Genomic DNA, 25,348 nt, shown 5'->3' on the forward strand with positions numbered 1-25,348 from the left:
AGAGTCCGAATCTTCTTGTGCAGCAAAATAACCGTTTGGACATGTATACACCTATTATATTTAACTTATACTTTAATATATTTAACATGTATTGGTCAACCTACCATCTGGGGGAGGAGGTGGGGGGAAGGAGGGGAAAAATTAGAAAAGGTTTGGCAGTTGTCAATGCTGAAAAATTACCCATGCATATAACTTCTAAATAAAAAGCTATAATAATAAAAAAAGAAATTACTTTGTGTCATTTACTTATTTATGTGCATATCATTCCCTATTCCCCCAAGTAGAACACAAATTACTTGAGAGAACTGTTTTTGTCACTGTACCTTTGGTGCTTAGCACAGTAGGTGCTGACATAGTAGGCGCTTAATAAACGTTAGAAAACTGGGGAATGTACTCACGGGCAGAGACAAAGAAATCAGGAGACAGATATGTGACATGATAGATGGATATATGGGCCCACAGATATGTGCTCAGACACAGAAATAGAAATTCAGAGACAGGAAGGAATCCTCAGGCACAGGGATAGAAACAGGGGTTCTAAAACAAAAGAAACTTAGTGATAGAGGTGGAATCTTAGATATATGGGGATGGGGATTCAGAGATGAGGACGGGGTTTCAGGAACGTGGGCTCAGTGCCAGAAATTGGGAATCTGCCATAAGAGAGTGAGGGAAGTTGAGAGATGGGGGCTGGGACTCAGGACCAAGAATAAATGATCACAGACAGTGATAAAAACTCAGAACTGAAATAGGTATCCGAATGAGGGATCAGAAATGGGAATGGCATTCAAAAAGAGAATCAGACTCAGAAACTCAAAGGACTTTTGTGATTGGTCTCTGCTTCTGATCTCTTTCATCGTGGTAAAATCCTAAAACATAGATTTGCCTAGGCTACTCCCCTATTCAAGAATCTTCAATGGCTCCTTTTTTTTTTTTTTTTTTTTTTTTTGCTTGACTTGCCCAGGGAAGTTTGACAGCTAGGAAGCATTTAAGTGTCTGAGACCCAATTTGAACTTAGGTCCTCCTGACTTTAGGGCTGGTGCTGTATCCACTGAGCCACCTGGCTGCCCCGGCTCCTTCTTAGTTCTAACAAAACACCAACTCTTCATGTCAGCACAGTCGCAGTCTAACGGCAGCCTACCTTTGCAGCTGCTTGTCCACACTTCTCTACTCCTCATCCTCCATTCTAGTTAAGACTGGCCTAACTACCCCCCTCTCACTTCTGGGATCTTTGCTCACAGCATACCATGCCTGGAATAGACTCCTTTACTTCACATAAATGCTTTACTAAGCTGTGTAACTCTAGGCAAGTCCCTTCCCCTCTGACTGCCTCATTCCCTTCACCTGTAAAATGGGAGTAATAACAGCACTTACTTCCCAGGATTGTTGGATCAAATGAGATAATTAGAAAAGTACTTAGCACAGTGTCTGGCATACAGTAGTTGCTTAATAAATGCCTATTCCCTTCCCCTTTCGCCTTCAAGTTTTAGCTCAGAGGTGGCTTCCTACCAAGGCTTTTCTTGGCCCTGCCTTCCCCAAAGTTAGCCCTTTCTCCATCATCAAAGTAGTTGAGGGGTCTTAACCAGTGATTTCTGCTAGGTAGAGAAGTCCTGATTTGGGAAAGCCTTTCCCTGATGCATAATGGCAACTTGGCTGTAGCTTGAATCTTGACACTTATAAAGGTCAATCATCCAGCCAGGAAGTGTGGTACCCAGATCATGTACAGTAGTGTGTGATTCTGGCCAAGTCACTTCACTCTGCCTCAGTTTCCTCATCTGTAAAATGAACTGGGGAAGGAAATGGCAAACCACTCCAGCATGTCTGTCAAGAAAACCCCAAATGAGGTCAGGGACAACAGCAGTATAAAGTTTGAGCTGTCATTTTTTTTCATACGTGGGGTGTTCAGAGGACTAGGACCTACGGGGTGAGGGTTCCCGAGTCCTTTTCAGGGCAGCTCGTTCACCTTTGATGTCCACCTGACACCCGGCTCTCCTGTGACTCCTTGACAGTGACTGAGGGTGACCAAGGGACTGGTGAGCCGGGGACTGAAGGGAGCCAAGTGTGTGAAGACTCTTCCAAGAGGAATAGGCGGATGAGAACAATTTGTTCCAACGGCCACTTGGAGCTTGGTCAGACGTGGAAGGCGCCAGGATCATCCTCCGCCACTGCCACTGGCTTTTATTCTCTGGTGACTTGGAGAGAGAGTCGAGCTGAGGACTTTGTACAGCTCCATCTCACTTCAATCCAATGGACAGCCAAGCCAGGCCATGGCCAGGGATGGGGGCTGTCCAACGATAACAGAGAGAGACCTGCACAGACACACCCCGTTTACTTATATTGGTAGCTTGGAGCATGCCCAGGGGATGGGATATTTGGCCTGGAATCAAGCCTGGAGTTTGAATCCAGCCACAGAGACTCAGGAGGACCCTGAGCAAAACAGGACCTGTCTGCCTCAGTTTCTTCAACTGGAAAATCAGAATGACAGCGCTTGTGCCTCATGGTGAGGGTCTGATATTTGTAAAGGACTTGGCACACAGTGGGCACTTACTGAGTGCTTCCTCCTTTCTCCCGGCCCCCTTCCGAGCAGCAGGGAAGAGTTGTGGGCTTTAGTGAACCACCTGGGGTTCAAATCCTGTCTCTCTCGGGCCTCCCCTTCCGCTCCACAAAGTGAGGGCCCTGCCTCTCTGGGCTGTCTGTGCCCCCCACCCCCACCCCCAGCCTGGCACGTGCTCACCAGAATGAATCGAACGGGAATGACCTCTATGGGGGGAGGGTTCCGAAGAAAGGTGTGTGGAAGTCAATCGACAAACATTTCAGATTTTCTCCTAAAGGAAGATCCTCATTTTTCCCTGCACTCGAGCACAAAAGCCATCACAAATAGGTGGTCTGGCAAAACAAATCCCCCACTCGTGAGTTCCCTGTGTCCGCCCCGTGCTCCAAAGGGAATGTGAGGTCCAGCAGCATTAATTAAGCGCCTGCTGTAGGCCTGCGGATTCATAGGACCGGGAGGACCCAGGAACGCTGGCCCGCGGGCCGCGGTCCCAAGCTAGGATTCTGGGGGCGGCCTGCACAAAAACTCGGGAGGGGCCGGCTGCCCAGGACCCCGGCGCAAGGGGGCGGCTGGGCCGGCATAACACAGACTGTGGAGAATGAGCTAGGGAGGATTGCGGGGAGGGGACTCGTGCCTATGGGGAGCCCTCCGGGACTGTGGAGGGGGAGGGCCGTAGCGGAAGGAGCCCTGCCTTCACTCGCGGCCCAGGGCCCGGGAGGCCGCGGCGCTCTCCCGACTCTCCTCGCAGCCGCCACGAGGAGGCCAGAAGCGCCACCCCTCGGATCTCTTCCGCCCCACCGCCCTCCTTCCGGAGAACCCATGTTGCAGGAAGAACTCCATTTCCCACAATTCTCCGAGAGCCCTTCGGCAATCCGCGAAGCAATGACTAAGTATTCGTAGTCTCTTTCCGGCCTTGGAGCGTCGGGAGCGAGTATCCCTGGGCGAAAAGGCTTCAGAAGACTACATTTCCCGGCGTCCCCAGTCTTCTTTCTGCCTCCGTTTCCTCCTTGGGGGCACGCACCCTTCCGAAAACTCCATTTCCCGGTGGGCCTCGCGGGGCGGCGCTTGCGCAGAAGGGGCATCGGCAGTCGGCCCGAAGATGGCGGCGGCTGTGAGGAGGAGGCGCTGCCGAGGGCGGCGTGAGGGGGAAGGAGGAAGAGAGAGGGGAAAGAGGACAGGGGGCGAAGAGGGAGAATAGAAGAGAATGGGAGGAGGGCGGCCGCCGCAAGACTTGTACCCCCAGGGGAGAGGAAACCATGACGGGGTGGGGGTGGGAGGCGCAGAACCTTATGGAGGACGAATTCATTGGGAAGAGGGGAGCAGTAGGCGAGACCATCACGCGTGGGGGGGAAGGAGACACTGAGTTAGGGAGGGTGCAAATGTGTGCGTGGGACCCGAGGATAGAACCTTGGGCTGGTAGAGACCATTAAAAGAGGGGCCCGATGGGAGACACCATCATGGGAGGGGGGAGGGGGAGGAGGACTGTTGAGTGGACGCTGGAGGAGGGCATGTGTGAGACCCCGGTCCTCGTGCCCGGGGAGGAATGAGTGACTGAGCAGAGGACCTAGAGGAATGGAAACCCGGAGAGGACTGACCTCGGGGAGGAGGGGAGAATCCAGGGAGGTGAAACCACTGGAAAGAACGGGGGGGGGGGGGGGGGGAATAGAGCCATTGGAGAGACTGGGGGGAGGGGGAGAAAACCTAGAAGGTAGAGACCATTGGGAGACGGGAGGAGGGGGAAGAGACCTTTGGGAAAGCTGCAGGGGGGGGAGATGAACCTGGGAGGCAGAAACTATTGGGGAGACTGGGGGAAGGGGAAGAGAACCCTGGGGAGGTAGAGACCATTGGGAGACTGGGGTGGGGGAAAGGACCTGGGTGGGAGAGACCATTGGGAAGAATGAGGGGGAAGAGAACTCTGGGAGATAAGAGACCATTGAGAAGAATGGGGGTGGGGGAAGGAAGAGAACCCTGGGGTGATGGCGGCCACTGGAAAGGGCAGGGGGAGAACCTTGATGTAGTAGAGATCTTTGGGAGAATGGGGGGAGAGAACCAAGAATCCTGAGGAGGTAGAGACCAGTGGAGAGAGTGGGGAAGGAAGAGAAGCCTGGGTGGTAGAGACCATTGGGAGGAGGGGGTAGTGGGAGAGACAAACCCGGGGGTGGTAGAAACCATTAGGGTAGGGGGGGTCTGACACTAGAGAGGAAGAGACTATTAAGATGAGAATGGAGGGGAGGTAGAGACTTGGGGTGGGGACAACCTTAGAGTAGTACAGATCATTAGGAAAAGAACTTTGGGGAGAGCTGCTGAGAGGCAGTGAGTGGGGATAGCTTTGGGTGGCAAATGTCCTTGGAGGAGGGCCTGAGGAGGGTAATGGAGAGCACCTCCAGAGGCTGTCCTAGAGCACAATGGGGAAGGATCTTGGGGGATAACCTTGGGTGGAAGAGAACCTGAGAGCAGGGAAAGAAATGGTCTGATGGGATGGGAGGGGGGAAACTCCACTCCTGGGAGAGTTGATCGGTGGGGAGGACCAGAGGTTTCTGATTGTGCTAACCCCTAGGTGCTGTGGCACGGGGCTAATCACTAATCTCCCCCAGCCTCACTTTATTCTGAATGGGGATCCTGGTACCTGAGGATCCCATGGGATAACTTTTGTAAAACGCTTTGCCAGGGCTTTAGATGTCAGCTGTTAACTAGGGGGGAGGCAGGAGCAGGGGCTGAGATGGACAGTGAGGAAGGTTTCTGGGTGGGCACTAAGAAGTATTCTCTGGGTGAGGGGGGCTGCTAGCAGAGATGAGGGGGAGGGGATGGATTAGAGTCATCGGTTACTATGTGCTCAATGCTGAAGGTGACCCAAAAATGACTTAGACCCCTCCTGAAGGCAGCTTAGGGTCATCAGTGTCTAAGAGGGAGTGTTGGGTGTTCAGATGAGGGGGACAGCTCTTGAATGTTCTCTGTAAACCCTTAAAGTATTCCATAAATGAGAGCTGCTGTTACCATTCTCAGGGGCCTTCCATCTCTGTAACCCTAACTTCGAAGGTTTCTTCCAGTTTTGTTGCCCAGGGCAACTAGGGGAGGCTGGACCTGGGCCAGCAAATAGATGAGCAGACGTGCTCTTCCAGCTGTCCACTGTCCCCTAGCTGGGGAGAAGGGGACAAATCAGATCATCAATTGTGTCTCAAAGTCCCGACTTGAGCACAGACCTTTATTTTTGAGCTCCAAATCCCAAGGGACCAAGAGAATCTCCCAGAAGCCTAAAGTAGAGTTTAGGCTGTCCCAAACTCCTTTGAGCTCACAGAGGGAGGAGATCTCCAGGCCCTAGGCAGGCAGGCCATTATGGAGACTTCAGTAAGAACATGGCTTCCTAGACTCATGTCATCATAGAAGTTACCTGGCATAGAGTAGGGGGAAATGGCCTGGATTTGGGGTCAGAGTACAGGATGCACAGGCAGCGGGGCCCAGTGTCAGGCAAATCTGAGTTCAAATCTAGGCTCAGACACTAGCTGGGTGACCCTGGGCAAGCTTTAACTTCTGTTTGCCTCAGTTTCCTCATCTGTAAAGTAGGGATGGTAAAGGCATCTCTTCATAGAGGCCAAATGAGGTGGTTTATGTAACACAGTATGGGCTATATAAATGCTTATTCCTGTTCCACCCCACACCCCTGCCCCAGACCTCCCTCAACTCTCCCAAGATGTTATCTCACCCCTCCAGCCACGGGCAGCTTACCACCTCCCAAGGCAGGACACAAGCAGGGTCCAAATCCTGCATCTGAGGTGCACTCGAGTCAAATCCCTTAATGTCTCAGTGCCATTGGCGCCTTGGGCAGCCATTGTTGGGGATGTTCTCCCCATGGGGCAGGGGGGTTCCTTGTGTCAGACCATGGCCCGACACTTTTCATCCTCAGGCTGAGCTCCATTCGGCCTCTGCAGTTCTGAGCTGGTGCTCCCTGGCAGGCCTTTGCAGGACGGGCTCAGAAACAGGAGGGAGGCCAGCAGGGCCTCCCCAAGCCAGGCTGGTAGTCTCAGGAGTGCCCTGCAGGCAGCCTCCTTCATTCAGGCAAAGAACAACTGTCTCCTCTGTGTAGTTGTAATCGGTCTCATTGGGATGAGATCATGGGGTCAGGGACCTGGAGACCCTGTTTTAAAGGGGAGACATCAGTTTCAAGGTGATAGAAGTGGAAAGCAGGATGTGTACCCAGGACCTCTGACTAAACCTCAGGCTTCATGCTGGAGATGCAGGATGTTGGAAAGGGGCCGATGTAAATAGCAATTACAGCTAGCTTCCAGACAGGCTATTCCACACCCTTCCATTTTAAAGATGGAGAAACTGAGGCCCACAGTGGGGAAAGGAGCACCAGCATCTTAAATATCTGAGCCTAGATTTGAATCCAGGGAGTTCCCTTCTGGTTTGGTCAGCCACTGTGTGTGCGACCTTTCCCCCTGAAATGAGCAGCAATTCCTCCCTCTCCTTGAAGGCAGCATGGCCTATTGGAGGGGGGGAAGGGGCATCAAGAAGACTAGCATTTGAGAGGTATCAGATACTCCCTGGCTTTGGGGCCTCAGGTCAATCAGTCCCCCCAGTTCTCAGTCTGCTTTTGGAGTAGGAGATGCCTTCTTAATCTAGGGTCAGGAAAACCCCTGAGCAGTTCACTTACCTTGTGCCTCAGTTTCCTTATGTGCAAAGTGTGATGATGGCTGTGGTGAGGTCATCTCTGTAGGGGGAAAGGGGCCCCTTGGATGGTTGTCACCATCTCTCTGGGCCCGGAGAAAGGGCACTTCCTCTCAGGCTGTTCTCTCTCCTTCTCCCAAGGGCTGGGACTGAGTAGAAGCAGGCAGAGTCTAGGGAACTGGGGGCAGGGCAGAGGGAGAGACTTCCCGAATTCCCAGAGCCCTCTGCCCTTCCTCCCTTCAGGGCGAGGATCTGACTGGAGCCATGGCCAGTGGGAGTGGGAGTGGGGACAGCGTCACCCGCAGGAGCGTAGCCTCCCAGTTCTTCACTCAGGAGGAGGGCAGCGGCGTGGATGGCATGACTACCTCAGAGAGGGTGAGGTCCCAGGCTGCCCAGGAGGCCTGGGGTTGGGGGGAGGGCGGCAGTATGGCCCAGCTCCTTGGGTCTTTGGGGAGGCGTTTAAGCTAGAAAGAGGAGCATGGGTGGGCATGGGCCCAGCACTGGCATTCCTAGCTCTTCTTTTGTTGCTTGGCAGGTGGTAGACCTTCTGAACCAGGCGGCTCTGATTGCAAATGACTCAAAGATCACAGTGCTCAAACAGGTGAAAGCGGGAATGGGCCGGGGGAGGGCCTGGGAAGTGCAGGGGCAGCTCTGCCTCGAACTAGGGCTCTGGGGGCTGGAGCAGATTGGAGGTGTGAAAGGGGAGCTCCAGGGGCTTCTGGTCCAACCAGTAGGCAGAAGGACCCCAAGGATTACCGCCTTTTGGTGTGGTATGGAAGGCCAGCCTCCTGGCTCAGAGGCCTCCAGTGGGAGGAGGCCCAGCCTTCCGGAGCAGCCTGCTGCCCTGTAGCGCTCATCCTCAGTCTGCCCCTTCACAGCTTTCCCTGCCCCTGGTTCTGCCCTCCAGGGCCAAAAGTCAGATTCTCCACAACAGTTTTCACATGCTAACCACTGGAGTGGATTGGGGGGGAGGAGGGGGGAGGCGGGCGGAGGGGGGGGGGCTTTGTGCCTGTTTCCTTATTTGTAAGGTGAGTGAGTAGAGTAGATGATCACCACTGTCTCCCAGTTTTGCCGTTCTGTGTTCAGGAGGTGCACTGTAGGATCCTGCCGGGCTAAGCATGATTTTGCCCCTTGACCCTGTTTTCTCTTCCCCCCCATTCCCTTCTCCATATAGGTCCAGGAGCTGATCATAAATAAGGACCCAACCTTGTTGGATAACTTTCTGGATGTGAGTTAATTCAGCCTGGGGCAACTTGGGAGGGGCCTGAGTGAGCCTGGGCTTGCCAAGGGGGGCTGGGCCTGGCCTGATCAAGGGGATTGAGCTGATTCTGTCCTGGCTGGGCTAAGGGGCCTGAGCTAGGCTTAGTCTGGCCAAGGGGGCTGAGCTGGGCCTAGTCTGGCCAAGGAGGGCTAAGTTGGGCCTAGTTTGGCCAAGGAGACTGAGCTGATCCTGGCCTGGCTGGGCCAAGGAGGCTGAGCTGGGCCTACTCTGGCCGAGGAGACTGAGCTGAGCCTGGCCTGGCTGGGCCAAGGGGGCTGAGCTGTGCTTAGTCTGGCCAAGGGGGCTGAGGTGGGCCTAGTCTGGCCAAGGAGGGCTGATCTGGGCCTAGTTTGGCCAAGGAAGGCTGAGCTAGGCCTGGTTTGGCCAAGGAGACTGAGCTGATCCTGGCCTGGCCGGGCCAAGGAGGCTGAGCTGAACGTGGCCTGGCCGGGTCAAGGAGGCTGAGCTGAACCTGGCCTAGTCAGACCAAGGAGACTGAGCTGGGCCTAGTCTGGCCAAGGGGGCTGAGCTGGACCTACTTTGGCCAAGGGGACTGAGCTGGGCCTAGTCTGGCCAAGGGGGCTGAGCTGGACCTACTTTGGCCAAGGGGACTGAGCTGGGCCTGGCCAAGGAGCCTGGCCTAATCAGGTCAAGGAACCTGAGCTGGGCCTGGCCTAGCCAAGAGAGCCTGGTCAGGGGGGTTTGAGTGGGGCCTGCTTGTCTCCAACCCTCCTGCCCTTCTTTCACTGGCAGGAGATCATCGCCTTCCAGGCAGACAAATCGATCGAGGTGCGCAAGTTTGTCATCGGCTTCATCGAGGAGGCCTGGTATGGCTGGCAGATGCAGAGGGGCCCCGTGGACTCAGGGCCCTCTCCCGCTCCTGACCACTGGGCTCCCCACCCCACCCCAGTCACTCTGTCAGGCCCCAATTATCCCCTCCTCCCAGCTTCGGGCGAGCCCCTCTCTATCCCCGGTCCCTGATCAGATTTGCCTTGCAGCAAACGGGACATCGAGTTGTTGCTGAAGCTGATTGCAAACCTGAACATGCTGCTGCGGGATGAGAGTGTGAACGTGGTGAAGAAGGCCATCCTGACCATGACTCAGCTCTACAAGGTCGCCCTGCAGGTGAGGCCTCCTTCTCTGGCCGGCTGTGTCCTCTGTACGCCTAGAATGGAAGCTCCTCGAGGGCAGGGCCCGTTGTTGTTCCTTTGTATTCCCAGCCCTTGGCGCAGAGTAAGTGCTTAATAAATGCTTGTTGACCGATTCCTGGGCTAAGTGAGTCTTGGTTGAGGCACTGTGGAGTTGTAGGACCCGAATTCAAATCCCGGCTTTGCCATCCACAGCCTGTGGGGTCTGTGGAGAGTGTCTTCACCTCCAGCCTCGTTAGGGCTGAGGGTGGAGCGGGCTACTCTTCACTAGCACCTACTACTGATAGGGCGCTGAAGGCCCGGAAGGCTTGGCAATGAGAGAGGGCGTGCTCCAAGTCTGGAGATGGACCCAAAGGAGCAGCGGGAGGGGGGTGTAAGAGGCCCGGCGAGCAAACGGGGCAGGCTGGAGTGGCCGCTAAAGCACCCGAGCAGAGACAGCAACGAGGGTCAGAGAGAAGACTGCACCAGACTGGACTGGAAGGGCCAAGGTGGGGACTGAGCAGGAGCCAGAGCTGAGAAGACGCCCGTGAAAGGCGGCTCTGGCTGAGTCCTGGCTCTACCCCCACTTAGGGAACCTGGGCTAGAAGCTCCCCTCCATAAGACATCAGACTACACTCTCTCCAAGGACCCTTCTAGGGTTCTTGGGCGTGCGGCACATTTATTAAGGACAAGGGTCAGCACTAGCTGTGGGGATGGCGTATCTGGGCAATGATGGGGTCCTCCAGCAGCTCAGATCATGGTAAGAGTGGAAGTGGGGAAGGGGCTGCATCCCCTCAGAATATGAAGGCCAGGCCACCTGAGCAGGGGCAGGACACTGACCCAAGGTCGGATTTGACTGAACATCCAAGTGTGAAGGGAGAAAATGGGAAAAGAGGTTTTTAGGATATTTTGGGGCCATGATGTTGAGGGACAAGCTAAAGACGCTAGGGAACGCATTGAGGAGGAGTGACCACGTGGGAGCCTTGGGTGCCAAGCCAGGCTGACCCTCAGTCTCTCCCCCCCAACACTGGCCCAGTGGATGGTGAAATCCAAGATCATCAGTGAGCTGCAGGAAGCCTGCTGGGACATGATGTCAGCCATGGCGACCGAAATCATCCTCTTGCTGGACTCGGATAATGACGGGATCCGCACCCATGCCATCAAATTTGTGGAAGGCCTCATCGTCACTCTGTCCCCCCGAATGGCTGACTCAGAGGTGCCTCGACGGCAGAAACACGACATCAGCCTGGACCGCATCCCCCGGGACCACCCCTACATCAACTACAGTGAGGGGCAGCCCTGGGGGAGGGGGAGCTGGCTCAGTCGCTGGGGAACACGTCCTTCCCCCTCCAGGGCCTCCTTTCCCTAACGAGGTCTTCCTTCCCCGCTAACGGTCCCCTTTGATCCCTTAGTGGAGGTGTCCATCCTCACGGTGTCTCAGACAGATAGAATTACTTCCAGATATGTCTTAAAGGGTCATAGCCCATGAGCAGGATGCAGAGTAGCAGGCCTGTCACCTTCCTCGGGGTTTCCAAATGTGCCCCAAGATTGCACTGACTCAGCCTGAAAACAAGCAGGGTCAGGGGACTGATCCACTCTGGAAGGGAAGAAGGCCTTTCAGGGCTGCCCAAGTATCATTTCCTGGGCTCCCGGGAGGTCAGGGGTGGAGATCTGGACTGATCCCCCTCCTCCTCCGTCAGATTTGCTCTGGGAGGAGGGCAAGGCAGCCCTCGAGCAGCTGCTGAAGTTCATGGTCCACCCAGCGATCTCCTCCATCAACCTGACCACGGCCCTGGGCTCCCTGGCCAACATCGCCCGGCAGCGGCCCATGTTCATGTCCGAGGTGATCCAGGCCTACGAGACCTTGCACGGTGAGTAAGCCGTCGTTCTGTGCCCGCCTCGGCCGCGACACCCATTCGCCCTCGTCACACCTGATTACCAACTAGTCTCACTGGAGCGTGAGGGGCCCCTGGGAGAGGCTGAGCTTTAGAGGGGACTCGTGGCCTAGGAGAGCAGGTGAGAGTTAGGGGCCTTTCTCTGGAGGAGCCGGGGGGAGCTTTCGAGAGTCCATAGAAAGATAAGGGGCAAAGGGCAAAGCATTTGAGCTGGAGAGAGCAGGAAAAAGCATGGAGGGCGCGAAAGTTGGGGTCGTGCGAGGGGACCGACTGGCGCCTGGCCCCCCAAGCAGAGAACCAGAGTCACGCCTGGTCACCAGGCAAGCTGGGCCCTGGTGGGGAAAGGTGCTTGGTGAGGGGAGAGCTCGAGGCGGGCAGAGCAGCGGGCTAGTTCGGGGGGGCATCGTACAGGAGAGATGGAACTAACAGCACGCGGTGGGCCAGACAGGGGAAGAGGGTAAGGTTCAGTCAGGCATCATGGGAACCAGGGACTGGGAAGGGAGACGCGTTTGGGAGGAAGATGGAAGGCTTGGTGACTAGGAGATGAAGGAATGTCCAGGAAGAGGGGAGAAGGAGAGATGCTTGCAAGGGGCCGGGCCTGCCTTGAGACCCCACGGGGCCAGTGGCAGGGACCAAGATGTCAAAGGGCTGCTCGAAGACCGCCTTCCCTCCCTCCGGCCTCCCACTCCTTTCTCTGGCTTTCTGGCTGTGTAAGAGAGAGAGATAAAGGGGCGGCAGGACAGGAACACTGCTGGCCTTCTTCCCCAGCCCCATCCCAGGGATTTGGGGGCACAAGAGGCTCACGGGCACATCTACTTCCAAGGCACATGAAAAAAAAGGGGGCGTAACGGTGCCATGGGATACTGTGGTGGGAGTCAGGGTGGGCTAGGTCCAGATGGGAGGATTGGGGTGGCCCATGACCCCCTGCGGGTCTCATCCCTCCTGCAGCCAACCTGCCACCGACCCTGGCCAAGTCCCAGGTGAGCAGCGTGCGGAAAAACCTGAAGTTACACCTGCTCAGTGTCCTCAAGCACCCAGCGTCCTGTGAGTTCCAGGCCCAGATTACCACGCTCCTGGTGGACCTGGGCACCCCCCAGGCTGAGATCGCCAGAAACATGCCCACGGGGAAGGAACCTCGCAGACGGCAGAGAGACGACCCGGACTCGGCCCTTAAGAAGATGAAGCTAGGTAAGCCCGGGGGGGGACCTCTCCCACACTCTGGGACCCTCCTAATGGAGCTCTGTTGGTCCCTGGGGGCCCTGTCATTTCTAAGGAAAGTAGGCTTTCTCCAAGGCCTGGGTCAGCTACTTCCTGCCAGCTCCCCACCTGTCCTGGGCGGGCTCCTCCCAGTATGCCGATGGCCTGGGGGATCCTGGGGCACTCCGTCGAGCCTCAGTCCTGTGCCCAGGGCACTGATAACCTGAGCAGTGTCCCAGAGGAGAGCTGCGGGGCTGGGGCAGAGCCCCGAGGCCATCCCGGGGGAGAGCTGGCCGAAGGAACCGAGAGCCGAGGGCGGGGATGTTAGACGTTGGGCAGAGTGGGAAGCGAAGGGGATCGGAAGCTGAAAAGAGGCGTGATTGGGTGGGACGGGAGGAATCGCTTCCTACCCTGAGTGAACAGCACGGGGACTCCCTGGGAAGCCAGGGCCCTCTGAAGGCGGGGGCTGGTAGGAGGCTCAGGGGCTGGGGAGGGCCCCGTGGCAGCGGCCAGGACACCGGCCTCTCCGCCTCTTACCTTGTGGCCCGGCTCCAGCCCCATTACTCTCAGAGTGAGGTCAGGTGCCTGAGAGCAGTCCCCAGGAGCCCCTTCATAAGCCTGGAGAGAAGAGCAGGCGATAATGGGGTTAGCAACAGGGAGACGTGGCGCCTGTGAGCCCTGCCCCATCCCTGGGGACCGTTGGGTGCCGGGCTGGCCCTCGCCTTCACTACAGGGGCTGCTCCCAGGGGCCCTGAGCCTCGTCGGGCAGAGAAAGGCCCCGGCCTGGGACGGTCCCGGGCAGGGGGCGGGGGGGGGGGGGGGGGGGGGGGCGCCACCTTCCTGCCTCCCACGGTTCTGTCTACCTCACGGGCCTATTGTGAGGAAACCATTCTGGGGCCCTCCAAGTGCCCGAGGCATGCGGCTTCTTGTGTCCCCCTTCCCCTGCAGAGCCCACGCTCGGTGAGGATGATGAAGACAAAGACATGGAGCCCGGCCCCTCGGGGACCTCGAAAGCCTCAGCCCAGAGCGCGGCCCAGTCGGACACTGACATCACGGCGGAATTCCTGCAGCCTTTGCTGACGCCCGACAACGTGGCCAACTTGGTGCGCGGCCGGGCGAGGGGGGCCGAGGGAGGGGGCCGAGGCTGCCCTGATCGGCAGGAAGTTGGGCCTCCACAGCCGGAGAGCCTCAGGGCCCTGGCAGAGGAGGCGGGTCTCTCCGGGGCCTCCCCCCATTCTGTCCAGGTAGCTGCCGGCCAGGTCTCCTGGGGCCACAGGTGCCCAGAGCGGAGCCCCCTTTACCACACGCGTGCCCGGGAGGCGGGGCCCTTGGGTCAGAGCGCGTTCTGGCCCCGCCTCTGTGAGCTCACGCAGGTCCTCGCCTTCTCAGGGACCGTTCTCCCTGCGTCCTTCATAGAGTCCCAGGCTGGGGTGGCTGGCCGGGGACCCCTCGAAGAGGCTGCGCCTTGTCCCGGGCGGGTCCCCAGGAGGAGCAGGGCCCCCTGTGACCCCAGCCCTTTTCGCCCTCCCAGTCGTCAGGGCCCCCACCAGGCAGGCTCGTCCCCCGCCTTTTGTTCTCTGGGCAGACGGGAGCCTTCTTCCCGACTCGGTCCCGACCACACGACCTTGGACGAGCCCCTTTCCTTTCTTCCTCTGACACGGGGCGGTCGTGCTTCCCCACCCTGGCTCCGGCTCCCTGGGAGCGCGGTGGCAACGCGCTTGTGATCGTGGACACCCACTCACGGAATGGCGGTTGCTAGGAGCCCGGGCCCTGACCCACTCTGTCCTGCAGGTGCTCATCAGCATGGTGTACCTCCCGGAGGCCATGCCAGCCTCCTTCCAGGCCATCTACACGCCGGTGGAGTCGGCAGGCACGGACGCCCAGATCAAGCACCTGGCCCGCCTCATGGCCACCCAGATGACCGCGGCCGGCCTGGGGCCAGGTGGGCCTGTGGGGGTGAGGGTGGGGGGCGCCGGGGGGAGAGGCCCGTCCGAGGCGCTCCCAGGCTGGCACTTGGCAGGGTCAGAGGGGACCAGAAGCCCCTCGGGGGGCTGTGGTAGAGAAGACTCAGGTCCAAGGGTCCCAAGGGAGGAGGAGCCTCGTCGGTCCCTCTGAGTCCTGGGCTCAGAGCTGGACCCTGAGCTCTCGGGGGAGGGCTGAGAGGCAGGTTTTGGGCAGGGGAGAGCAGGAGCCCCCGTAGAAGGAGCAGCCCGAGGTAGAAGGAGGCACAGGGGTGGGATTTCAGCTGAGAGGTGACGCCCCAGCAGGGTGCCCCGCCAGGAGGGAATTGGGATCCTGGCAGTGCCCCCCGCAAAGGATACTTGTTACACAACATGTTCCCAGCCAGCCCAGAGCATACAGCAGGGGCCCACGTGCTCCGGGGTGGGGGGTGGAGAGAGAAGGGCAGGGGGTGGTGCGAGAAGCGAGCGGACAGCCAGAGGGAGGGGCCGCGGCCATGGAGTCGAGGGCCAGCCTGGGAGGAACTTGCTCCCTGTGCACCGGTGAAGCGCCTCCCGGTCAGAGCTGGGGAGCTGGGTCAAATGTGGACTGTGGAGTTCAGGGCCCTCTGCACACAGTAGGCACTTAATAGACGCGTCGTCAGGCTCGCTCCGCCGAGGAGGGGCCGATACGGGACGTAGGCAGCTCATCCTCGGTGTCAGAGGCCAACGAGTAAAAGCGTTAGCGCCGGCACCTTGTGCAGTCTGAGGGGTCCCGGGGGGCAGGCCCTTACTGAGCCTGGACCCCTGGCGCCCCAAGGTGTGGAGCAGACGAAGCACTCAAAGGAGGAGCCGAAGGAGGAGAAGATGTCCAAGCCCGAGAGCGTCCTCATCAAGCGACGCGTGTCTGTGCTGGGCCAGGGCCAGGCCATTTCTGTGGTGGGGGCACTGAGCCCGGTGTGCACCCTGGAGGAGGAGGCCCCCCAGGCCAAGCGGAGGCCCGAGCCCATCATCCCCGCCACACAGCCCCGGTGAGTCCTCGGCCTGAGGTCGGGAACCCCTGCCTGGGACACTGTGGGAGGCCTCCCCTTCTTGGAGGAGAAAAGGGGCCGGGGGATGCTGGGAAGGGCCTATTCGGGAGCCAGTGAGGGGCATGTTCTGCCCCGGTGGGTCTGGGCCTGGCCCGAGGGACCGGGGTCAGGGGATGGGGCAACCCTTGGGCTGGAGGGGGAGGGGGCCACGGAGGGAAACTGGCCACTGGCTCTCAAAGAAGCCGTGACCCAGGGAGGGTTAGAGCAAAGAAGGGAGGGGCAGTGGTGAGGTCGGGAAGGTGGGTGGTCTGGCAGGGGAGAGGCAAGCTCTGCTTTGGACCAGTGACTGAGCTACAGCTTGAGGGGATTCGGGAACCCCAGTGTGGGGAGGGGGAGGCCTCAGATCAGCTCAGCTCACCCCAACCCCGGCAGGATGCAGGGAGGTTGCGGTAGTCGGGGAGGAGGGCCAAGGGACCCCATGAAGCAGAAGTCACGGGGGGCAGAAAAGGGCCTGGAGAACAATGACAGGCAGCCAGTGGGACCTGGAGTTTGGCTGGGAGGGAGGAGGCGATGGGTGAGGGGCGGGCCAGGGCTCCTTTGTGGCCACTTGGGGAGGGGCTGTAGGGCGCGGGAAGCCTCCTGGTCAGCTGGAAGACCGCCGCAGGAGGAGCAGGGCCCCCTATAGCACGACCTCACTTTCCCCAGTTAACATCTCCAAGCCTCCTCTGTCCCTCCACGAGGTTGGCCCAACGAGGCTGAATTTGTTGGGGACTGTGGGGATGGCAACAAAGCATTCTGGGAGTGGGGGTGCAGGATGCGAGCCGGGCTGCTTCCTTCCCTGTTGCAGGCTGGCAGGTGTGGGTGGGCGCAAGAAGATCTTCCGCCTGAGTGATGTGGTGAAACCCATGACGGACGCGCAGATCGAGAGCATGAAGCTGGGGGCCGTGAGACGCATCCTGAGGGCCGAGAAGTCGGTGGCCTGCAGCGGGGCGGCCCAGGTACAGGACGAGCTCCTCCTGCCCCCGTACCCCTTCTTACGCACAGGGGGGATTCGGAGTTAGAGGGCCAGCTGCTGCCCTAGGGCAGGCCACCTGTATCAGTCTCCCTGGGCCTCAGCTTCCTGGGGTCAAAAGGAGCCCGCCGGGCAAAGGCACCTGCCCTCTGTGTCCCTCCTCCTCCTCGGCCCCTTCCTCGGCCCCTGTGCCTCTGTAGCCCCTCCTGTACCTTCTCTGCTCGTCTGAGCCCTTTCCCTCCCTGGGACAGACACCTTTGTGCCCACACCAAGTACCCAGGCTCAGTAGGTTCTCGGCTGCCCGCCCCTATCGCTGGGCCAGGCTTCCCTGGCCTCCTGGAGCACACTTATGGACCTCCTCCCAAGCCCCCCCCACAGTGGGCTTTCGGGGCCTCGTTCTGGTCGGAGTTGCTCCAATTATCGGGGAGCTTCCTCTGTGTGTTTTCGGAAGCGGGCCTCTCCCCCAGGCCTCCCCTCAGCCCCATCACCGGCCCCCTTCCTTCCTCTGACTGAGTCTCCCGTGACCTTGTCCTGGTCACTGGCCTCCGCCCAGCCCTGGACACTGGGGCTCCGAGTGCAGCCCAAGATCACGGCGGTGACTGTTTAGCTCGTAGTCCGCCGGAGCCCCATCTTTTTAATAACGATAATCACCTAGTTACGTCGGTAGAGCACTTTAAGGTTTGAAGAGCACTTTACAAGTATCTCATTTGATCCTCACAATTACCCCGGGAGGTCGGTGCTATTAATCCCCATTGTACAGATGAGGATGTTGAGGTAAGCAGAGGAGAAGCGGCTTGTCCCCCAGTGTCCCCCAGCTAGCGAGGGACTGAGGCTGCGTCTGAACTTAGGTCTTCTGACGCCAGCCCGGGACTCATCCCCCACCTCAAAGGGATGAGAGTTGTTTTTTTTTTTTTAAACCCAAGGGTCAGACTTTGTCTTTAGCTTCATTTAATTAGGTTTGATCCCAAACTCTGGCCTGTTACGATCCCTCTGGATCTCATCGGTCATTTCTGGAGCCCGTCTCTGTGGTCTCTGTCTGCCGTGCTGAGCAGCAGTTGGGGGTCTTTGTCTTTGACGTCCCGTGTGAAGCCCCTCCTGGAGACCTGGCCGTGGTCCTGAATGCCCTTCCCGGGAGCGTTGGCTGTCCCGGCCAGGGAAGGCGTGCTGCCCTCGGCCTCCCGCCTTCCCTTCCTGGCTCTTCTCTTACCATCTCTTTACCAATGAACCAAAGTAACACTCCATGCCTCCAAGAGCCGGGAGAGCCCGCCCATCCCTTTTTTGGGAAAGCCCTTCGCAGTCTTGGGCCACGGCTCTGGATCTCTCGAGGACCACTGCCGGCGGCTCGCTGGGCCCGCTCTCCAGTTGGTCTGGGCCCGGTGCCTTGAATTTCCAAGAGCAGCTAGATGTTCTCTTCTCCCCTCCCCCTCGTTTTTTATTTTTAATTCACCCCAAAATGAGCATTCCTGTGTACAAAGAGAACAAAAATAGGATTGTATATTCTGCATTGGGGTTTTTTGGGGGAGTTTTTTTGTTTTTAGTATATAATAAATTTCATACCTTATTTCAAAACTGTCTTGCTTGTCTGTGCTTCCTTCTGTGTCCTGCTTGCCTGGACTTCCTTCTGAACTTACTTCTCTTCTGTCTCTTTTCAAAATTTAAAAAAAAGAAATGTCGTAATGACCCTCTCTCCTGTGGGCGTCATCGTAGGTAATCCTCCCTCCCCGTCTCGTGCTTTTCCCTCCATTAAAAACCGAGAAAAAAAGGCAAATCGGTCCCAAACACCAGGAAGGCACCGTCCGACAGCCTGCGTTCCCCGGTGGCGGCCGGGTCCTCCGGGCCTGTCCCCTCTTAGGAAGCGGGGAGGCCTCCAGACGCGGCTGGGCGCTCGCCTGACCAGAATGCCCGAGCCTTTCAGAGATGGGTTTTTTTTTTTTTTTTTTTTTTTTTTTTTGTTTTTTATTCTTTTATTACCCGCAGTTTCCCAGAGCTGCCGACGTCACAGCTTCGGCCCGTCCCAGCCTGATTCTCTAATTGTCGTTTCTCGCTGTTAGTCCTCCCCTGTTGGATGGGCCCTGACCCCTGCTTGGCCCCTGGTTGCAGCTTTTTGTCTCCCTGCCCCTGGCGGCGTCTCTCTCGCTCTGCCCTTGCTTACCTGAGGTGTCCCATCCCCGCAGCCCCAAGCTCACCCCCCGGTTTCCCGCTGTGTATCTTCCCCCTGCTCTCTGGGAGCCCAGGAGGCTGCCGGGCCCTGACCCAGGGCCGTACGGGGCGTCTCACCACCCCCCTTCTCCCCTAAGGTGCGGGTGAAGATCCTCGCCCGGCTGGTGACTCAGTTCGAGGTGGGCCTGAAGGAGGAGGTCCTCGCCTTCATTCTGGAAGATATCCGGGGCCGTCTGGACCTGGCCTTCGCCTGGCTCTACCAGGAGTACAATGCCTACCTGGCCGCCGGGCCCACGGGGACCCTGGACAAGTACGACGCGTGCCTCATCCGCCTGCTCTCGGGCCTGCAGGAGAAGCCTGACCAGAAGGACGGGTGCGTGAGCCAGGCCGGGCAGCCGCTGGGGCGCCGCTCTCCTCCCTGCTCTCCTGGGGAGCGGGAGAGGAGGAGGAGAGAAAGGAAGTCCCGTGTCTGGAGCCTCCTGGGGAGGCAGGCAGTGCACCTGGGCCCCCCAGAAAGCCTGGGCTGGCCGCAGGGACCCCCCGTTGTACGGAGTCTCAGAGTGAGGGACGGGCCCGGGCCGGAGCAGGGTCTTTGCCTTGCACTTGGTGCCTCCTTGAAGCCAGTCCCTGTCCCGGAGCCCATGGGCACCTGCCTGGGCCTTGTGTATGGGGCTCCGGGCAGGGAGCACTTCGGGAAAGGCTCGTGGGCGAGAGGGACGGAGCCGGGCAGGAAAGACTGGCTGAGAACAGGGGGAGTGCGGCGGGGGCCGGTCCTGCCCTCCTGGGCTTCTGGCTGGGCAGCGCGAGCCAGACAAGGACACGGCTTGAACATCAAGAAAGAGGGGATCCTCACTTTGCTGGAGTAGAAGGAGCTGGGACCTAGCTTCAGATCCCACTGGGGACGGCTCTGCCTCAGTTTCCTCATCTGTAAAGAGAAGGGATTGGCCTGGGAGGTCCTTCCCAGCTCTAGGCCCGTGATCCCAAGTGCATCTGAGAGGGACAGACAATGATGGGGCCTCAGAGGCAGCGCTTTCCTCCTGGGGGGGGTCAGGCAAATCCTCCAGAGGGGACGGATGCTGGGAAACAGGGCGTGGGGGATCCCGGGGGCCAGGCAGGGGCGGGAGGGCCAAGGAGGGAGTCTGGGCGGGAGACTCCAACGGGGGCGGCCGGGGGAGCTGCAGGGACTCCCTGCTCACGCGGGTGCCGAGGGGCGGCGGGGACTCGGGGCTCACTCGCCACTGTTCCCTCTCCCCGCCAGAATCTTCACCAAGGTGGTGTTGGAGGCCCCGCTGATCACAGAGAGCGCCCTGGAAGTGGTTCGCAAATACTGTGAGGATGAGGTGAGCACCGGGGACGTCCCCCGCCTGCTGTGCTCGGGAACGGCCGTCCCTCCCGGGGGCTCCGCTCGGAGCGGGCCGCTCGCTTCTCTCTCGGAGGCTGGCCCGGGGCATGGGTGGGAGAGGGCGGCTGCTGGGGGTGGGTTGGGCTGAGCCCGGGCCTCCTCCCCTAGAGCCGCACCTACCTTGGGATGTCGACCCTCCGTGACCTGATCTTCAAGCGCCCGGCGCGTCAGTTCCAGTACCTGCACGTCCTTCTGGACCTCAGCTCCCATGAGAAGGACAAGGTAGAAAGCAGTGCCCCAGGGCCTGCTCCCCGTGCTCCCTCCCAGTCCCCCCCCAGCCTGTGGGGAAGAAGCCGATTAACCTCAGAGGGGGAGGGGGAGCAGGGGCCTATCCCAGCGTCCCTGCCCTGGGCCACGGGGGACTGGTGGGTCCCTCGGGCTTCATTTCCCAGTGACCCCTCAGGAGGGTGGGGACAGGCCTGGGGGCAGCAGGTCACCATGTGCCCCCCTTCCAGGTGCGCTCACAGGCCTTGCACTTCATTAAACACATGTATGAGAAAGAGCAGCTTCGGGCCTACGTGGAGAAGTTTGCCCTCAACTACCTGCAGCTTCTGGTCCATCCCAACCCGCCCTCCGTGCTCTTCGGGGCCGACAAGGACACAGGTGGGAGCAGTGGAGAGGCGGACCTGGGCCCTCCCGTCCGGGCCCCCAGGGCAATCCTCCTCCGTCCTCCTCCCATGCAATGAGCCAGGTCCTCCGGCCCACCCAGTGCAGGCCCTTCCTAGGGTGCAGCCCCTCGTCCCCAGCACGTGGAGCCGCCCTTTCCTGGCCCCTCCTCTGCTCGGCCTCCATCCCAGCTCCCTGCCTCCCACCCCGGGGCCTCTCGCCGCCAGTCCTGAAACCGCCCCTTCCCCCTTGGCAGAGGTGGCGGCCCCTTGGACGGAGGAGACGGTGAAGCAGTGTCTCTACCTCTACCTGGCGCTGCTGCCCCAGAACCACAAGCTGATCCACGAGCTGGCGGCCGTCTACACCGAGGCCATTGCTGACATCAAGCGGACGGTCCTGCGGGTCATCGAGCAGCCAGTGAGAAGGGCTGGGGGCTGGGGCGGGCTGCGGGCCGAGGGCGTCTCTGCCCAGACTCTCACGGGGACTCCCCCCACTGCTCTCCCCCACCTTTGCTCCTTTGATTGGGGCCTCCAGAGCCTCTCGCTCTGAACCCTCTGACCCGCCCCCCCAATCCCCCGGCCAGCCTCCCTCAGCTCAGCCTCCTCCTCTGCCCTCCAGATCCGAGGGATGGGCATGAACTCCCCAGAGCTGCTCCTGCTGGTGGAAAACTGCCCCAAGGGGGCCGAGACCCTGGTCACCCGCTGCCTTCACAGCCTCACGGACAAAGGTAGCCTCCCTCCCCCTCCCCCCACGGTGCACTCACCAGGGCCCCGGCCCCCAGGGAGGCAGAGCTCGGGCAGCCGGAGCCCCCTCCCTCACGGGGCGGCCACAGGAGAGTGGCCGCCAGCACTCTGCCCCAGGGGACTCGGAGGAGCGGGAGGGCTCGGGGAAGAAGGGCGGCAGGCAGGGGCTAGGAGGGGATCACTGGGCTCGGAGCCTTGAAGGCAGAGTCCACAGGCAGGGGGAGCCCTTCCGGGCTCTAGAAGGGAGGAGGGTCTCAGTGTGTCCTGGGCAATGGGGCTCAGAGGGGCTGGACTGGAGCCGAGTGGGGGGCCCGCTTGGGGAGGGGGAGGGAGGCCTGGTGGTCCACAGAGCCGTTCACTGAGCTTCCCCATTGATCACTGAGTCCACTCTCGGGGAACTCAGCTTAGACCTGGCGGCGGCAGCTCAGACCAAGCCCCTCCAGGCCTTGGTCACAAAGTCCCCTCTCGTCCGGCTTGGGGAGAGGCCGGCGGCCATGGTTTACATTTAAGGAAACTAAAACTAGGAGAGCCGGGACCCACCCAGAGCCTTCTTCCTCTCCCTCCCCTCTTCTTCCCCGTCTGCCTGGGCCTGCAGTGCCCCCCTCCCCAGAGCTGGTGAAACGGGTGCGGGACCTGTACCACAAGCGCCTGCCGGATGTCCGCTTCCTCATTCCCGTGCTCAATGGCCTGGAGAAGGTAGGCGGCCCCCGGGGTGGGGAGGGACTGAGAGGGGGTCACCTGCCCCTTGGGAAGGCACCCTCCCCTGTCTGGAGCAGAACTGCCCTTGTTGACCCCTGCCCCCTCCTCTCTGCAGAAGGAAGTGATTCAGGCCTTACCCAAACTCATCAAGCTGAACCCCATCGTGGTGAAGGAGGTCTTCAACCGCCTGCTGGGCACTCAGCACGGTAAGGGGCGCGTGGGCTCCAGATGAGCGATGGCTCTCCGAGGCCCGCGGCCACACGCGGTGGCCAAGTGGGGGGTTAGAGGGGGAAGGGGCCTGGAGTCAGCCAGGACTCAAGATGGGCCCCCTGGACCCGAGGACAGCTTTAACTTCTCTCAGAACCTCCGTTTATTCTTCTGTAAAACGAGAAGAACTTCAAGCACAGCTTCCTTCTGTGGGAAAGGGGCTGGAGGCCCCCAGGGAAAGCTGCTTTTGTCATCATCGCCTGGGAGGGGAGGCCCCGGCTGGCCAGAGCCGCGGGTTCTGAGCCAGTGCTGAGGGGCTCTCACCTTTCCACGCCCTCGTCCTAGGGGAAGGAAACTCGGCGGTGTCGCCCCTGAATCCCGGGGAGCTGCTCATCGCCCTCCACAACATCGATTCTGTGAAATGTGACATGAAGTCCATCATCAAGGGTTAGTGGCCATTCGCCCGCCCACCTCTTCCTCCAGCTTGGCCTTGTAGGGGAAGGGGAAGGCCATGGGAGAGGCGGAGCCCAGGGGAAGTGAAGGCCTTGCAGTGGGGGAGCCTGAGGGTGAGAATTCTGCCCCCCAACCCCCCGGGCTGCCTTCCTGAGGTGGGCACACCACTGGGAGTGACAGCCTCTCTGCCCCACAGCCACAAACCTGTGCTTTGCCGAGCGCAACGTCTACACCTCGGAGGTGCTGGCCGTGGTCATGCAGCAGCTGATGGAGCAGAGCCCCCTCCCCATGCTGCTCATGCGCACCGTCATCCAGTCCCTCACCATGTATCCCCGGCTCGGCGGCTTTGTCATGAACATCCTGTCCCGGCTCATCATGAAGCAGGTGACGGGGGCTTGCGGGCAGAAGCTGTGGGCCGGGCCCTGCTGAGCTGGCGTTGGGTGCCCACCAGCCTCCCCCTGGGACAGAGGGGTTCCTGGAGTCAGTGAGAGGGCCAGCCTCGTGGTGGCCTGTGGTCCTGGGCAAGTGGCCCCTGCCAAGCCCATCACCTCTGGGTCAGAGGGCCCGTCTCCGGATGGAGCAGAGGCTCCAGATGGAGACCCAACAGTCAGGGGTTAACCGAGACTGGCCGGGGGTCCTCCCACGGATGGCACTTGGGGCCTTTGGGCCTTGGGAGCCAGCACTCGGCCACTTCCCACAAGTCTCGTCTGCCTCTCTGGGTCCCAGTTTTCCCCTTTATAAAATTAGGGGGTGGGGCAGAGGGGAAGGTCCCTTCCAGCTCTGACATTCTCTTATTTCCTGTTTTTCCCATCACCCCATGACCGGCCACAGGTGTGGAAGTACCCCAAGGTATGGGAGGGCTTCATCAAGTGCTGTCAGCGGACCAAGCCCCAGAGTTTCCAAGTGATCCTGCAGCTGCCCCCCCAGCAGCTGAGCGCCGTCTTTGACAAGTGTCCTGAGCTCCGGGAGCCCCTCCTGGCCCATGTCCGCTCTTTCACCCCGCACCAGGTACCCCACCTAGAAACGGGACCCAAAGGACCTCCCTCCCCTGCCCTGATCCCAGGCCTTGCTGGGAAGGCTCCGGCGCGTCTCGGAGAGAAGCCAGTAGGAGGGGGTGAGCAGGGAGGGCTCTCTGTGCCCCCCAGGAGGAGCCATGAGCATGGCTGGGGCTCCTCCGCCCAGACAGTCCCAGGAATGGGATCCCAGAGCACCCCCGCAGATGGGCCTGGCGCTGGTCCCCTGCCTCTCGCCCACGGCCCTGAGCTGTCCCTGCTTTCTCGTTCCCCGCCCCGCAGCAAGCCCACATCCCCAACTCCATCATGGCCATCCTGGAAGCCAGCAGCAAGCAAGATTCCGAAGTCAAGGAGCCCCTGCCCGCGTCCTTGGAGGAGGTGAGAGCTCAGCAGGTAGGAGGGAAGGGGCCCAGCGGGGGGCTGGAGGCGAGGAGGTTGTCCAGCTGCCCTCCCATCCTTCTGGGCCTTAGCTCCAGGCTCCCTGCTGCCCCCTGCCCGCTCCCAGAATCCCCCCCAGTCAGCCTCTGCCCTTGGCCCTATGGCTCTGGGGTCGGAGCCTGGGGAGGCTCCTTGTCGGGCTCTGGCAGTCTCCTGGCCTCGGGCCGGGAGGTTCAGCCGTGGCCCCCTTCCAGGAGGACCTCGATGCTGTGGCCCAGGCCCCGCGCCCGCCCCAGGATCTCATCGCCCTGCGCCTGGCCCAGGAGAAAGCCCTGAAGCGGCAGCTGGAGGAGGAGCAGAAGCTGAAGCCCCTGCTGCCCTCGGCCTCCTCGGCCCGGGCGGGTCCCCCACCCGCAGAGGAGGCCATGGATTTTCGGGAGGAGGGGACCGAGGGCGAGGCCCCCAACATCTTCATCAGTATGGAGGAGGATGGGGGGCTGACGGAGGCCACCCTGCTGGACTCCAGCCAGGAGGGGCCCCTACCTGAGAAGGTAGGGCGTTCCCCTTCCTCTTCCCCTCCACAGCCAAAGCCGAAGGCAAGTCAGTAATCGCGCCGCAGCCCCTTCCTGGGGACCTCTGGCCAGCTCAGGAAGCCTCCAGGAAGCCTGCGGAGGACAGGCTCCCAGGGCTGCGGGGGCCCGGGGCGGGGGAGGGGGCGGCGGGGGAGGGGGTGCAGAGCAAGGAGCCAGGCCGGCCTGGGCTGGGGGTGGGGGTGGGGGCGGCACCGGCTGGCCTTCCCTCCCCCGCCTCTCCTCTAACGTGTCCACCTCCCCCATCAGGAGGAGCCGGCGGGGGTCCCTTCCAAAGAGGACCGGAGCCCGCAGCCTCCAGGCCCTGCCCGGGAGGAGGCCGCCCCAGTGCCCAGCCCGGAGGCGGAAGGGGGGGAGGAGGCTTCGGAGACCAAGATGGACAGCTGACGGACCGTGGGGGAGGGGGCGGGACGCGGGGGCGGGG

At 60.2% G+C, this 25,348-nt stretch overlaps 1 protein-coding gene and 1 long non-coding RNA gene across 4 annotated transcripts; one reads left to right on the forward strand and one right to left on the reverse strand.

Moving 5' to 3' along the window:
• The first annotated feature begins 3,586 nt into the window (after nt 1–3,586).
• Nucleotides 3,587–25,340, forward strand: SYMPK (symplekin scaffold protein). 3 transcript variants are annotated; one of them, XM_051989351.1, is made up of 27 exons: nt 3,587–3,659; nt 7,457–7,588; nt 7,749–7,814; nt 8,388–8,441; nt 9,228–9,301; nt 9,473–9,599; nt 10,638–10,887; nt 11,302–11,472; nt 12,445–12,684; nt 13,642–13,796; nt 14,485–14,635; nt 15,451–15,661; nt 16,509–16,659; nt 18,971–19,206; nt 20,092–20,173; nt 20,344–20,457; nt 20,691–20,838; nt 21,098–21,258; nt 21,460–21,568; nt 22,180–22,280; nt 22,399–22,489; nt 22,836–22,937; nt 23,140–23,327; nt 23,775–23,951; nt 24,239–24,334; nt 24,589–24,885; nt 25,174–25,340. In XM_051989351.1, the coding sequence occupies exons 1-27, from the start codon at nt 3,648–3,650 to the stop codon at nt 25,309–25,311; spliced, it is 3,834 nt and encodes a 1,277-aa protein (XP_051845311.1). In that variant the 5' UTR covers nt 3,587–3,647; the 3' UTR covers nt 25,312–25,340. The 3 variants fall into 3 exon arrangements, with proteins under 3 accessions (XP_051845311.1, XP_051845309.1, XP_051845310.1); XM_051989349.1 differs by having other exon boundaries at nt 3,588–3,659; nt 24,589–24,930; XM_051989350.1 differs by lacking the exon at nt 3,587–3,659 and having other exon boundaries at nt 5,359–7,588; nt 24,239–24,349; nt 24,589–24,930.
• On the reverse strand, nt 17,329–18,628 carry LOC127556293 (uncharacterized). The gene is made up of 2 exons (XR_007952392.1): nt 18,231–18,628; nt 17,329–18,136 (listed from the first exon to the last, which is right to left on the reverse strand). It is a non-coding gene; the product is annotated as an uncharacterized LOC127556293 (long non-coding RNA).
• Nucleotides 25,341–25,348: the final 8 nt, after the last annotated feature.

This window comes from Antechinus flavipes, chromosome 3, assembly GCF_016432865.1.
Source record: "Antechinus flavipes isolate AdamAnt ecotype Samford, QLD, Australia chromosome 3, AdamAnt_v2, whole genome shotgun sequence".
Taxonomy (NCBI): Eukaryota; Metazoa; Chordata; class Mammalia; order Dasyuromorphia; family Dasyuridae; genus Antechinus; species Antechinus flavipes.